General features: G+C 47.0%; 1 protein-coding gene across 1 annotated transcript in view; it reads left to right on the top strand.

Moving 5' to 3' along the window:
• The window catches only part of LOC138964764 (uncharacterized), a 137,991-nt gene that overhangs the window by 71,867 nt on the left and 51,126 nt on the right, over window positions 1-14,998 (top strand). Inside the window, exons 5-6 of the mRNA XM_070336806.1 lie at window positions 10,059-10,188; window positions 10,556-10,806. Coding sequence (XP_070192907.1) covers window positions 10,059-10,188; window positions 10,556-10,806 — 381 coding nt within the window. The remainder of the gene's footprint in view (window positions 1-10,058; window positions 10,189-10,555; window positions 10,807-14,998) is intronic.

Here is a 14,998-nt window from a genome sequence, read left to right as displayed (position 1 = left end):
GTTATTTTTGAAAAACGTCAGGCTTTTACACACAGTACAAACACCCTTTCGTTTAAACACTCACCGCTTGAGAACATCCTAGGTACTCTCTGTAAAGAGCGAACAATTTTTAAAGAATTTATTTTTGCGTGGCCAGCCGGATGGTCTGTACAGACAATCGGACGGGCCTTGTTTTGGCGCTAGACCTAACTTTTAAAACTCAATAATAAATTGACAGCTTGTTACACAAACATTCTTAAATCATAAAAGAATTATTTTTTCATCAAGACAAGATCAGTACAATTCGAAGTTTTGAAAGTTTGAAAGAAGAAAAGCCCGGAAGCATGTCACGCAAAACGTGTTTCCTCATACTAGCATGTTCTGCATAGCGCCAGTTTCTTTGAACCAGAGATCTGTAGCAAGATGCTATCTCTGCTTTGAACGCTCAGTTCGTGTGACTCGCAGCCGTTTCTTGCATTTTAGATTCAGAGGTATACAATAACGTGCTATTGTGCAGATACAGCGTGTCGCATTGAAATCACAAACTGACGACTAAATTGTGAAAAAAAGGGAAAGTGGATCACATGGGTTCACGATGGCTCAGGGGTTAGATAAACCACAAAAACAGGTGTGTGGTTTACGCGAGCTAAATGGCCATTCAAAACTAACTGTGTCATTGAATGCTATTAAATGCTATTGCAAGTGTGTTCGATAAGGTTAGAACTGCTTTTTTCATGAGAAGATTTAAATCGTTCTATAAACCATTTGAGACGGACTGGGGCTTTAAGTGTAAAGTGTCTTACCAGGGACAAAGGGTCTGTGGTTGAGCAACTTTTATGAGTCAAACGGGTGGATGGATGATTTGCAACAGCCTGTGAACTGTAATGTTATGACGTCATTGTAAACCGTGTTCTATTGTTGAAATGCAAGAACCCTGACGTAATATGTTGCTAGGGATGCGGGGAGAATCATGGCGGAATAAAAGCACCCTAACCCTCCATGCTGCCTGTGTCTGCTTCATTTATACCAGTTTGTTTTTATGCATGTGACCGTCCAACACGACGAGAACACGACATGATGTCAGAAGTGGCTGGTAGCGAAGCAGTGAGTGTGAAAAACTTGATGTACGAGATTGCAAGTCGAAAGTTTTGTTCGCGCGTGCCGCAGAGCATTTTGTTTGATCTAAAATTGCGTACTCCGACAGCAGCAAACTAGGTGCAGCGTCACAGTAGTAGTAAACGCACGCTCCAACAATAAAGAAAGGTGTGGTTGAGTGGTACGGATTCATCAGAGATCAAGTATGGCAGAGCAGCAGAACCAACCACCATTACAAGCAGAGAGGAGACACTACACAGCCAATGTTCCGGTACCTTCTAAACTGGGTATGGAAGGCAACTTATCCCAAAACTGGAAGAAGTTCAGAAGACAATGGGACAATTATGAGATTGCTTCTCGACTGGACAAAGAACGAGAATACCGGTGTGCAGTGTTACTTGCCTGCATTGGCGAAGATGCAGTGGACGTATATGACAGCATGAGGTTCACTGAAGGTGAGAACAAGAAAGACATTAGCGTTGTCATAAAAAAACTGAAAGATTTTTGTGTGGGAGCCACGCATGAAGCTTTTGAAACGTATAAGTTCCACACCAGAAGCCAAGAAGCCTCAGAGTCGATTGAAGCATACGTTGCAGCTCTGCGCAAGCTGGTGAAAAACTGCAACTATGGAGAAATGGAAGACAGAATGCTGCGTGATCGTATTGTGGTGGGCGTGAAGAGCGATGCTGCACGGGAGAAACTTTTAGAAGATTCCACTTTAAATTTCAAGAAAGCAGTCTACGAGACATCTCAGCAGCAGCTTCGGGAGATGTCAAAGGACGTTTCAGTGGATCGCTTCACCTCAACCAACAAGTCAGGAAGTCGACCGACTGGCAGCCAACAGACCCCAAAAGTCCAAATCCTTCCAATACACCCAAAACGCTACCAGTCCCAGACAGTCTCGTTGCTCTCATTATGGGAGAACCCCACCTCACAACAGAGAAGCATGCCCAGCCAAGAACGCCAAGTGCCACAAATGCTCCAAAGTGGGTCATTATGCGACGGCCTGCCGTTCTTCCAACATCCAAACAGTGGAAGAGGAAGAAGGAGCCGAAGCTTATTTGGGTTCAGTGGTGGGTGAAGTGACATCAGATAAGTCGACTTCAGGTCCCCCGAGCATTCCCTGTCTGACATGAGGGTGACTGTAATTGAACAGGTCAAAGTCGATAACGTGGACATCCGGAGGCAGAGGGAGAGGTTCTGGCGGTACAAGTTGCGTACCAACTATCCTGAGGGCCTGAATGTGTTTGACTGAAATGTATAGGCCTACTCAGGATAAGTGTTGCGCGATTTGTATCGCTTGGGGCTTGCCTGTGCCTTTGGATGTCTACCTTTCCTTTTTTGGAAATGCTTAAGGGATCGATGAAAATGCAGTTTGTTTCCTGCAAGTGTGTGTGTGTGTGTGTGTGTGTGTGTGTGTGTGTGTGTGTGTGTGTGTGTGTGTGTGTGTGTATGTGTGTGTGTTAGATAGAGAGAGATGGATAGAGAGAGATAAATAGAGAGAGAGAGAGATAACGAAATAGAGAGAGAAAGAGAGAGAGAGAGAGAGAAAGAGATAAAAAAACAGAGAGAGAGAGAGAGAGAGAGAGAGAGAGAGAGTGAGAGAGAGAGAGAGAGAGAGAGAGAGAGAGAGAGAGAGAGAGAACGAAACTTATGATGTTTGGCTGTGACATTTACATGACGTTTTTTTCTTTTTTTAATCAAGAATTTTTACGTCATTGGTCATTGTTTATTTACATTCTCATTCATTTCACTGAAGAAGGGCGTGGCCCGAAAGTCTTTGAAAATTGGTGTTTACTGTGTTTTTTTCTAATTAGACATCAGATAAGTGGCAGATCACAGTCTGAGTTCAAAACGCCCGCTAGAAAAAGCAGGGAAGAAACTCTTTGGTCCAGGGAGAGCTGAAATGAGTGTTATAAGCAAGTTCAAAGGCAAGATCACCTACAAGCAGAAGACTGCGATCCAAGATGTGTTCGTAGTGAAAGGGTTAGAGGAACCACTTCTGGGTAGGCCTGTGTTACACGACACTTGAGATTGCCACAAGTTCTCAAACGTCGTATAGTTGTGTTCTTTTATTCTACGTCGCCCGTCTTCGCAGCAGCAGAAAACAACTCGTCAAATTGAGTTCGAGGATTTATTTAGCATTCCATACATACAACTGCACATCGTAGCAGAACTCAAATAGAAGCTTTTTAACATTCAAATCGCGCTGGCAAATATAGTAAATACTCAATCTCGAGAATATTCCAGACCGAACATGATACAACTACATTATATGCGAACCGCCCATGGACTAGAATGGTGACGTTCTCTGTGACGTACATCAAAAGGTGCCGACGCCCTTAATCCGATCGAACGCCACGAACTCACACTAAAACAGCATGGTAAACAACTTGTTTTGACAGTACTAGAAAGTTCACCTGCATTCTCGTCCAAGCATAAATATTGTGTTTACAAAATATAATATCGGTACCTTCCCACAAAGTACAAATAAGTCAACTACATGCAACACACAAAACCGAACCAAAGTTCAGCAACGGTAGCGTTTCCTAACATTACCCCCAACACCAGAAGAAATTTACCGAATTTCTTTCAATCATTGAAACGCTACCTGCACACATATTATGTATACATAACAGATTGAAATCCAGGTATGTACATTAGTCTGTTGGAGAATGAACAGTTTTACTCACATACTCGGCTGAGAAAATCCGCTCCAACATTGTCTGAACCCTTAATCGATTCTACTCGCATATCAAAGTTCTGCAAGTACATCACCCACCTCATGATACGATTATTCACAAACTTCGCAGAGTTCAGGTAGGTGAGGGGTTTGTGATCAGTCTGAAGCACGAATTTCACCCCTTGGAGGTAGAGTTCAAATTTCTTGATTCCCCACAGATGGCTAAACACTCTTTCTCCATGGTCGAGTACTTCTTCTCGGCTCCTGACAGCTTCTTGCTGGCATAGCTGACCGGAAATGGTTTACCTCCATGCTCTTGCATCAGCATGGCGCCGATCCCTTCGTCCGATGCGTCTTTACGCAAGATGAACTCTTTGGAAGTATCAGGAAGGCGTAGCACCGGGTCTCGTGACATCAGGTCGCGCACGGTCTGGTATGCCTTCTCCTGAGCTGGTCCCCAGAGTATTCGGTTGGGGCATCCTTTTCGGGTCATGTCCGACAAAGGCGCCGTTATGGCGGCGAAGTTTGGAATGAACTCTCTGTAGTACCCAGCCAATCCAAGGAAGGATCGCACCTGCTTCTTGGTTTCAGGACGTGGCGCATTGAGGATCTTGGTGACGTTTTCCAACAAAAGCCCCTTTTGACCTTCCTTCAGTGAATGACCTAAGAAGTCAACGTTGTCGGTCCCCAAAATGCACTTGCTGGGTCTCACGGTCAGATTGGCTTTTGTCAAGCGGGAAAACAGTTCCCTCAAAGTCTCCAGATGCTCCGCAAAGGTCTCCGTGTGGACTAGCAGATCATCCCAGTAGTACACAACATTCTTCATTCCTTTGAGCATTTTTCGCATTCCCCTCTTCAGGGTAGCACCACTGTTCACCATGCCAAAAGGCATCCGCAGGCACTCATACGTTCCGTCTGGAGTTGCAAAGGCGGTCTTTGGTATGTCCTCTTCGCGCACAGGAATCTGCCAATATCCCTTGCTGAGATCGATCTTTGAGAAGATCTTACTGCCAGTCAACCGTCGGAACAGATCAGCCGCCGTCGGCATTGGTTCAGGGTCAAACACGGTGATCTTATTCACTTTCCTGAAGTCAATGCATACCCTGTTTGTACCGTCTTTCTTCTTGACAACAACAACGGGAGATGAGTAAGGGGATGATGACTCACGGATGACCCCCATCTTCAACATGTTGTCGATGTCCTTCTTCAAGGATTCCCGAGCCTGAAACGGGATAGGGTATGGTTTTGAGCGAACAGGAACGTCAGATGTGAGGGGGACTTCATGTTCGACCAAGGACGTAGAGCCTGGAACATCAGAGAACCTATGGGTGAAGTCGCCCATAAAATCATGCAGCTCCTTCTGCTGATCTTCTGTCAGGTCAGGTCCTAGCTTGACGTCATCCACCCCCTCTTTCTTGTGGAGGTCTCCCAACTCCAGTAGTTCCTCACCGTCGAACTCGTCTAGTTCGGCTGGTTCTTCCACCATTGCTGCGACCTGTACTGCTTCCGGAGGTCTCTCCACATACAGTTTCAGAAGGTTAGCGTGGTAGATCTTGGACTTCTTGCCGACATTCACCTTGTAGTCGTTGATCCCTACCACGGCCTCAACCTCGTATGGGCCTTTCCACTGCATCAGTAGTTTGTTGTGATCAGTGGGAAGCAGTATCAGCACTTTGTTACCTGGTGTAAACTTCCTGTTTACGGCTTTGCGGTCGTAGTAGTGCTTTCCACTATCCTGAGACTTTCTCAAGTTTTCTCTCGCAATCTCGAGTGTCTCCTCCTTGACAGGACGACTCCTGTATTTTGTTAAGCTCGAATCAGCTTCCTGTAGCTGAATCAGCCGATCCCTGTCCACGACAGCAGTTGCAGAACTGTTGGTGACCCTGAGTGGCGTAGTTGTTTTGTTCTTCTTCGCCTGGGCTCTGGTCGTCACAGCGCTTACAACCTGCGGCTGGTCGCGGCGATGCACAGTTGCTCTGTCATCTCGTAACAGTTCGCTGATATCTTCATTCGCGAATGGCAGTGGGTCTTCCTCCTCAGCAGCAGGCTGAGCTGAGCCCATTCTCCATTCGAAATCAGGGTCATCAGGACGTCTCGCACCCCCAATATTCCCAATTAGTAGATCGTACAAGGGCTTCTTCAGGCAGACGGCCTCAACTTCTCCGGTGAAGTATGGAGTATCGATCTGGATTTTTGCCACAGGTGCTTTCACGCATTTGCTGTCAGCCATGAGCGTCCACTTGAAGTCACCAGTGAACTTCTCTGTTGGCACCAGATCCTCTTTGACAATGACTCCATTGCAGCCCGAATCTCTGAGAACAGTCACTTCCTGCTTCTCAACAAATCCCTTCGACACGGGCATGTTCGACACTGACACAGCTGCGCTGGCGACGACAGAGATTGACTTGCCATTGGCGAGTAGAAGCTGGCCATCAGATAGACATTCTTCCACGTCCGATGGTGTATCCACTTGCTCGGCAGCCCTTGGGAGTATGACGCTGCTCGCACATACTTGTTGGTTCGAGCCACTCATTTGCCTCTTGTTGTCGTAATATCTCCGTCGATGTTCTTGTGCTTTGTCATTGACATGTCCGTTATTTTTCCTTTGGGGACAGTTGGCGACTCGGTGACCCTTGGCATTGCAATAGAAACACGTTATGTTCTGCCCTTCATTGGATGATGGTGCGGACTCAGTTTGTCCCTTGGCAGGTTGGTTTCCCTGGTTCCCGCTCTTCTGGAAAGGTTTCGATGACTTTGACGTCCCCAGGGTCCTTCCATGAGCAATGAGATAACGCTCAGCAGCATCAGTAATGTCCTTCAAACCCCGCAGTTTTTGCTCTTCCAAGCGGGTCGCCAGGTCCTTCGGGCAGGCATTAAGGAACTGCTCCTTCACGATCAAGTCCCGCAGACTCTCGTATGACTGCTCTTCACCTGATAACTCCACCCACTTCTGCAGGTATGACGACAGGCGCTCCACAAACTGGCTCGGTGTCTCTCCAGACAATGGCTGGCATTCGCGGAAGCGTTGACGGTAGCCCCTTTCAGTGAAGTTGTAGCAACGCAACAGAGCTTCCTTCAGTACATCATAGTCTCTGGCGTCATCATTTGAGAGTCTAGTGTAGACCTCAAGTGCTGCCCCAGTCAAATGTGCGCTGAGTTGAATCGCCCAGTCGTCGCGCTGCCATCTAGCACTCTCAGCGAACCTCTCGAATCTTGCAAGGTAGCAGTCGATCTGGTCCTTCCCGTCAGCGAATGCTGGAAGTTTCGGTGCCCTGTGTAGCATTTGCTGCTGGTTATCTCTTTGGCGTGGTGCCTCGTGCTCATTTTGAACACGCACCATTTCTGTCTGAAGCTCTAAACGCTTCGTCTCCATTTCTATTTGGAGCTCTAAGCGTTTCAGCTCAATTTGCCTTTCTTCACGCTGTGCTTCTCTTTCTCTTTCTTCACGCTCACGCTGCGCTTGTCTTTCTCTTTCTTCACGCTCACGCTGCGCTTGTCTTTCTTCACGCTCACGCTGCGCTTGTCTTTCTTCACGCTGCGCCAGCAGTCGTGTCTGGGACTCGACGAACTCCGTCAACTGCTTGCCTTTTAGTCCCAGTTCAATTCCTTTTCCCCAGAACTCAGCCATTCTGGTCTTTTCCGGTGCGTTCGTCTGTATTCTTTCACAGCCCCGAACGTAGACGAATGTAGTCTTCTAAAAGAACACAGTCTCTACTGCACCTCCGATGCTTCTCTCGTCGCTGTTCACCTTCGTAGACGCAGGCTGCCACCCTCCTCGTCTAACGTGACGGCGCACTCTGCTCACGATACGTACACGACGTACCCCAGTCGTATTTCGTAGTATTAATGCACTAGCTCCGCGACGAAGTCCGTCTCGTCCAAACGGCAGCTAACCTCTGTAATCCCGATACACTCCGGCGTCGCTCACCGTATCGAGCTGCGGCGATTACCAAACTCTTCCCACAGTCACACCGAATCCACGGTTCCGTAGTCTCAATACTGATCCCTCAGGATACACCCGATTGATGGCTACCTCCTGTGACTGTCTTGACTGTCTTTTTTGCTGGAAAACCCTTGGCGTGCAACGTAGATCCTTGGCTTGGCCCCCAATTGTTACACGACACTTGAGATTGCCACAAGTTCTCAAATGCCGTATAGTTGTGTTCTTTTATTCTACGTCGCCCGTCTTCGCAGCAGCAGAAAACAACTCGTCAAATTGAGTTCGAGGATTTATTTAGCATTCCATACATACAACTGCACATCGTAGCAGAACTCAAATAGAAGCTCTTTTAACATTCAAATCGCGCTGGCATATATAGTAAATACTCAATCTCGAGAATATTCCAGACCGAACATGATACAACTACATTATATGCGAACCGCCCATGGACTAGAATGGTGACGTTCTCTGTGACGTACATCAAAAGGTGCCGACGCCCTTAATCCGATCGAACGCCACGAACTCACACTAAAACAGCATGGTAAACAACTTGTTTTGACAGTACTAGAAAGTTCACCTGCATTCTCGTCCAAGCATAAATATTGTGTTTACAAAATATAATATCGGTACCTTCCCACAAAGTACAAATAAGTCAACTACATGCAACACACAAAACCGAACCAAAGTTCAGCAACGGTAGCGTTTCCTAACAGCCTGCCATAACTGCTCTGAATCTTGTAGAGAGAGTCAGCTACGTAGCAGAAACACTCGAGACAAGCAGCAAGAGTAGTACCCAAAGCTTTTTGAAGGACATGGTGAAATCCAAAACTCCTACAAATAAGGCTGAAGGAAAACTCAGTTCCTTTTGGAGTGTCCACACCAAGACGTTTGGCTTTGCCCCTCAAGGGTAAGGTCAAGGCAGAACTTGAGAAGCTGGAAACAGTTCCTTTTGCAGTGTCAAACACCAAGACGTTTGGCTTTGCCCCTCAAGGGTAAGGTCAAGGCAGAACTTGAGAAGCTGGACAAACAAGAAGTAATCCGACCTGTGAAGCAGCCAACAGACTGGTGCGCTCCCATCGTTGCAGTACCAAAAAGCAACGGCAAGGTCAGGCTGTGCGTCGACCTGACAAAACTGAATGAATCGGTGAGAAGGGAGAACTTCCAGCTTCCCTCTACGGATCAGCTGTTAGCCCAATTGTCTGGAGCAAAAGTATTCTCGAAATTGGACTGTAACAGTGGATTCTACCAGATCCCGTTGGATGAAGGCAGCCAACTTCTGACGACGTTCATCACGCCGTTCGGAAGATACTGCTACACAGGACTACCTTTCGGGATAAGTTCGGGTCCTGAAGTGTTCCAGAGGACCATGACTCAACTCCTCTCAAAGCCTGACGTAATATGTTGCTAGGGATGCGGGGAGAATCATGGCGGTAATAAAAGCACACTAACCCTCCATGCTGCCTGTGTCTGCTTCATTTATACCAGTTTGTTTATATGCATGTGACCGTCCAACACGACGAGAACACGACATGAACCACCGGCTAGAAGTAGAAATCACCTTTGAACATTGTAGTGGGTCAGATCTTGCACAGAGCGTTACAGATGTCCAAGTGATAATGCTATAACTGTAGTCTTCGCATCGGCCTAATCGCTGTCCTCGCGTGACGTCACAACAGGCCGGCCAGAGGCTAACACTGCTTTGGTTCTTTTTGTACTGACAGAATTGTTGGTTGTGGTTTCATTTAACCGTTAGGGTGTGTGTGTATGTGCGTCTGTGTGTGTGTGCAATGGGCAATGGGCAACATCTTTTGCTGACAATTTTCTTTCTGTGCTGCCGAACTCAAATTGAGGTGTCATCTTTTTATTTTATCTTTATTTTTTGCTGTCCTTACACCTGTTACTTGTCCCGGTGTGCTCTCACATCGCCCCGTCCCAGTAGCCACTGCTCTATCCACATCTGAATTTCGTTCCGCTGCCAGAATTACCAATTTTACAGACGCTCTAGGTAGGGATGTTAGATCGCTGTGGTGGGCTACCCTCTGAAGATGACACTGCACTGCTGCCGAGTCACTTCGACGGTGTTCAGTAGTGGTTCTGTCCCGAGCCAACGGACGCAGCCCACTACCTACTATGCCCCCTACTAACCACATTGACTGTTGACACTAAAATGGTCATTTTAATTATCTCTCTCTCTCTCTCTCTCTCTCTTCCTCGCCTGTGGGCATGCTTTCTCTTCAGATTCCACTCAAAGAAATGTTGGCATTTGCCGGAATAAGCCTCTCATATGAAAAGAAGACCATGGAATTTTGACATTTTAGCTCAATAGTATTTCAGCTTTACTTTTAAGTTCTACAATTGCAGGTGAAAAGCATGGATCGTTGTGTGACCCTAGACATCAAGAATGGAGAGCGTGCAGTGTTGCTGAAGAACCATGCTGGTGACTGGGGGGTGGTGCTCGGCCACTGGACTGGCATGCGCAAACCAGTCCCAGGTAAACTGTGAAACTGTGTGTGTGAGAAAGAGAGAGCAGGTGCATCTCCATATGTGTATGGATTCATGCATGTATGTATGTCAGAGTGTTTGTGTGCAACCTTTGTCACATTGTGTGTGTGTGTGTGTGACAGAGATAGAGAGAGCAGGTGTATCTCCATATGTGTTTGGATTCATGTGTGTGTGTTTGCCGTCGCTCGTGTGTGTGTGTGACAGAGAGAGTTGGATAGAGTAGATGTATCTCCATATGTGTATGGATTCATGTATGTATGTCTGTCTGTGTGTGTGTGTGTGCAAACCTTTGTGTGTCTTTACCTGCTTTGGCAGTCTTGCAGCACTTACACTTTAAAGAATTGTGTTTATTTCAGCCGCTGAAACCAGCAGTGGACGTCGAGGTATTCCTGGAGATCCTGGCCATCTGGAAGTTCGTTTCTTCAAGTTTTCTACAAGGCACTGGCGTTTCCTGTCTTTTGAACGGGACTACTCTGGCTCTGAGCACAAATTTCAGATTGAAGCAGCAACGGTTGAACTAGACAGCGGCTTGATTGAAATCAGCAGTGAGGCTGGAACAGAGGTGGCAGAGAACTTGGCCTTGGCTTTTTCTGTTGCTCTCTTGCATGTGAGTAACTTGAATTGATTAATAACACAGAGTTCAGATTAGTGGTGATTTCCTTATTAAGACACACTTATGTCAGTTAAGAGAATTTCAAGACTGCAAGATAGCTGCAACAGAAAGATCTGTACAGACTGGGCAAATGGATGTTTTACAGACATGCCATATAATTTTAGGAGGACAGGTAGTGTCTCAGGTCAGTGACCACCTTCAGCAGTCTAGGAATTTGTCAAGAGAAGGGTATTGCAGTGATACTTTTGTCATGGAAGACAAGGGAATACTTGACTCAAGGTCAAATCAGATTGTGTCAAACAGTAAAATTACATAACATTCTTCTTTTTAACACCCAGTACAGATAGAATGTGGTGTATGACTCACAGTTTGCACAGGAATGATGGTGCAGTTGAAGAAAAAAACCAATGGGTTGTCGTGTAAGACGGGTTAAAACCATCAGTTGGGACTGAAACTGACTGCTCGCAGTAGCGTTAGACAGGTGGTCGCTATGGAAAGGTGAATTATATAGTAAAATCTGTTGAGGATCCTTCAGAGTGGTTGTTATAGGTAGGTGGTCGTTATTGAGAGGTGGTCGTCAAGGCAGGTTTGACTGTATAGGATGTTTGATTGATTGTTGACAAGACCAGCTTTTTTGTCGGTCGGAGGGGAGCATATCATCTTCTGTTCCATCTTTATGGACTGAGACCGGAGGCAGAGGTTGACAAAGACGAAACAGAAGGCAATATGCTCCCCAAAGACCGACAAAAAAGCTGGTCTATCAACAACCTGTCAAGCTTCGTTTTGTCATCCTTTTGTTTGTGCAAAAGAATATGCAAAACAGTATACAGCGAGCCATGTTGTAAACCCACTTCTTATAATACATGTTTCGGGCCCCATGGCACTGTTGCTGAAGTGCGGCGATTCTTCTCAGTAGGTCAGCTAGTCAAAGTTCTTATCTTCTGTGTTTTGAGTTGATGACATTACTTAAACATTTTACAAGTATGTTAGGTTGTTGTTTAGCTTTTGCAAAAACCAACTGCACGTAGCGATCTTTAGATCTGCACGTTGTAGTTAGCATGTATGAACGTCAGGGGTCAATCGTTCTCCCTACATCTGTGATGGCTCTTTGTGGCTTTGCAAATGTACAGGCTTTTTGTTGGGTAGGCAGATCTGGGAACGCATACAATTTCCCCGTATTTTGTAAGCTTGATTGTCTACAATACGATCAGTATGGTCGGTGGAAAAACAAATACGACGAGAATCTGCAGTTTGGACCGAAAATGAGTCCGTGTCCACGTTTTGCTTGTGTCCGCATAAGAAGGTGCAATTATCGTTGAAAAACACTCCGTGCCAAGCAAATCTGTCCGTACATGTCAGGTTTACGCTCACTCCGGGGGCTGTACATACCAGGTACTGCTGTAGTTTTCTTTTTTGTTCAGAAAGTTTGTTTCGTTTGTCGAACACATGGAGACAGTGTGTGTCTTTGTCTAGGGAAAGGCCAATGAGATGAGGCAAAGTAACTCCAAGCGTTTCCAGTTGGTTTACTTTTAATTATCCATTAAATTACATATCTTTACCCAACTCACATATAGCAATTAACCCTAGTTCAGTGCTGGTAACGCTGTACGCGTCCCCTTGGTAACAAGGGAGACTACTCTAAAAAAGAGTGATCCATACCGATACTGGTATCCCTGACCGACCAATACCGGGTCCGTCTTCCGTTTGCGCGCGCATATGCCGCCATTTGTATCATTCCTACCTCAGCGTTCACTGGAGTTGGTCGCTGTTTTTGTACGCTCCGGCTGTTTTCAGCCTTTGTCCTTGGTCTTTTGACTTTGGGCTCTTCCCCTTGGTTTCTTCGCTTCGTTGTTGACTTCGCCTATCCTGTGGGGTGAGGTCTTTCCTTGTTTTATTGAATTTTGGCGTCAATTTGGCCGCATTTCGGACTTGTAAACAAAAAATTTCCAACATTTTTTCGTGAGTCTTTTGCAATGGCCGATAGCGCCAAGAAGAAGCATGCTCTTAAACAGATAGCTGCTGAGTCTTCTCCTCCTAAGTAAACACCTAGGAAAACCAAACATACCGGACAGGCCGTTGTTTCTGTACTAGAGCCTTTGTCCAAGAAATGTATTGACGTGTTAGTCTGTTTGCCGGTGTCCTCAATTTTACCGCCTAGTTTATCGGACAAGGTGGGTCAGGTAGACAAGACAGTTTTGGATACTTGCGTACCCGTTAGTTCGGGGTTAGCTGCTCCCGATGTGGCGTCTTTGCTTTTGTCGCTTAGTTCACAGGTGACTTCGCTGGCGGCGGAAATTTTCTTCCACTAGGGCTGAGCTGCGTGCTCTCCCTTCCGGCGTTGCTGACACTGCTTCGCTGGTCAAGGTTCGTCCTTCCTCTTCAGCTTCCGCCACAGTCACGCGGGCGGATGTCCATGCTTCGCAGGCTCCTGAAGATTTCCACGTACTTCCGCTGGTGTACCCTTTGTCTGACGTGCCTGACTGTTCTAAAGGTATGTCTGCTCCGCGAGTAACCGGGTTTTCCGGCCAAAGCGGAGCGCTTGCTCAGGAGAGAGTACCCCCCACTAATGGTAGGGGCAAAAGTTCTGATCCTCGGGCTGACCACTCTCGCTCAGGCGTTCGGTCGGCTCGGGGTAGGGACCCTGAGCAGCGAAAGGAAGGATTGTGTCTCCCTGCATTTTCGACAGAAATTGACTTGGGGATGCAGCTTCCTCTTCCGCCCGTTGGGCAGGAAGTTGTCAGTAAAGCTGACTCCCCGATTGACTATGACGATCATTCCGGGGGTCAACTTCCGGATTGCGATGCCGAGCATGATGGGGATACTGATGAAGGTGCTTCCGCTTTGGGGGAAGACGCCGAGTTCCGCTTGCCTCTTAAGCTGGCTAGCGCGGTGGCGTTTGCAGCTGAAACGGCATCCGAGTACTTTGCGGAAGGTGTAGTTGAGAAGAGAACGCAGTTCTCTCCACCACCTTCTGCTCTGAGCGATTTCCGGAGTTCTAAGGAGCCGAAATGTCCCTTCCGTTTTCGGGAATCGCCTTCCGTCGCATTCGAGATGGCTAAGGTTCTGAAGAAGTTCCTCCCGCATGCGGGTTCTCAGTGTCCTACTGTGCCTTTGCTTATGCAACACAGTGAGGCTCCTGAGTCTGTTAAGCCTTGGCTAGCGCAAGCTGAGCATCAAGTTCCTTCCGGTTATTCCGGTTCCGGAATTTCACGCTACTTACACAGCTTGTCAACCTTGTTGATGCTTTTGCTCTGCCGTCTGCAGTTCTTCCGGTTACACAGGCTGCATCCACTTCCTCTTTCAGTCTTTTAGATGACATGAGGCAAGTGGATGGGGGGATCTGTTCATGGAGTTCCGGCTTCCGGGATTTTTTCTTTTTCCCAACCTTTTACGGTTTCGGCAGATGTTGCCTTGGCGGGATTGGTTTCCGGTTCTCATCCTTTCGACGATCGTTAGGATACTACTGAACAGGATGATGAGGATATGGAAGACGAAGCTTTTGAGGCAGATGGGGATTTCCCTTTTCGACTTCTGGCTAAGCTGCCATCTTTGTTGGCACTAGCAGCAGAGGTTACTACGCACTATTTCCCTGAAGGGGTAGTGGTAGCATCGTCATCCGTAGTTCCTCCACCATCAGCTTTGGCTGATTTTGCTCCTTCTCAGGAACAATCTGCGAACTTTAAGTTTTTAGAGTCTCCTTTGGTGGCTTTTCAACTTGCAAAAGTTTTCTCAATTTATGTTTCTCCCCCACCTCTGCCTTTGTTGGCAGCACATGGGGAAGCTCCTGCTTCGGCTTTGCCGTGGCTTGCGTCACTTGGACTAGTTGCTCATTTCTTAGTGAGCACTAACCGGAAGCTTCGGCTTACTGCCAATTGTAAGAGCTTGATCACTTCCTTTGCCCTGCCTATGGTACCACTTCCGGTTACACCGGACTTGGCAAGCATTCGGCAATATGGTTATAGCAAGGAGAAACTTTCCGCTTGTTAGGAAAAGAATCTCATTGCTGTGGAAGGATGCAGCTGCTCTTCTTTGGAGCTACCGTCTTTGACTGAGAAGCTGATTCGCTCTCTCTCTCGTGCGGTTACGTCCTCATTGGTTCCGGCTCCACCTTCAGCTTTGCCGATTTGAGCCTTCTCAGGAAAATCTTCGAACGCTAAGTTCTTAGATCCTCCCTCGGTGGCTTTCG

This window comes from Littorina saxatilis, linkage group LG4, assembly GCF_037325665.1.
Source record: "Littorina saxatilis isolate snail1 linkage group LG4, US_GU_Lsax_2.0, whole genome shotgun sequence".
In the NCBI taxonomy this organism is placed as follows: Eukaryota; Metazoa; Mollusca; class Gastropoda; order Littorinimorpha; family Littorinidae; genus Littorina; species Littorina saxatilis.
Note: the sequence above shows the minus strand (reverse complement) of the source record. Positions and strands in the feature narration are given on the sequence as shown.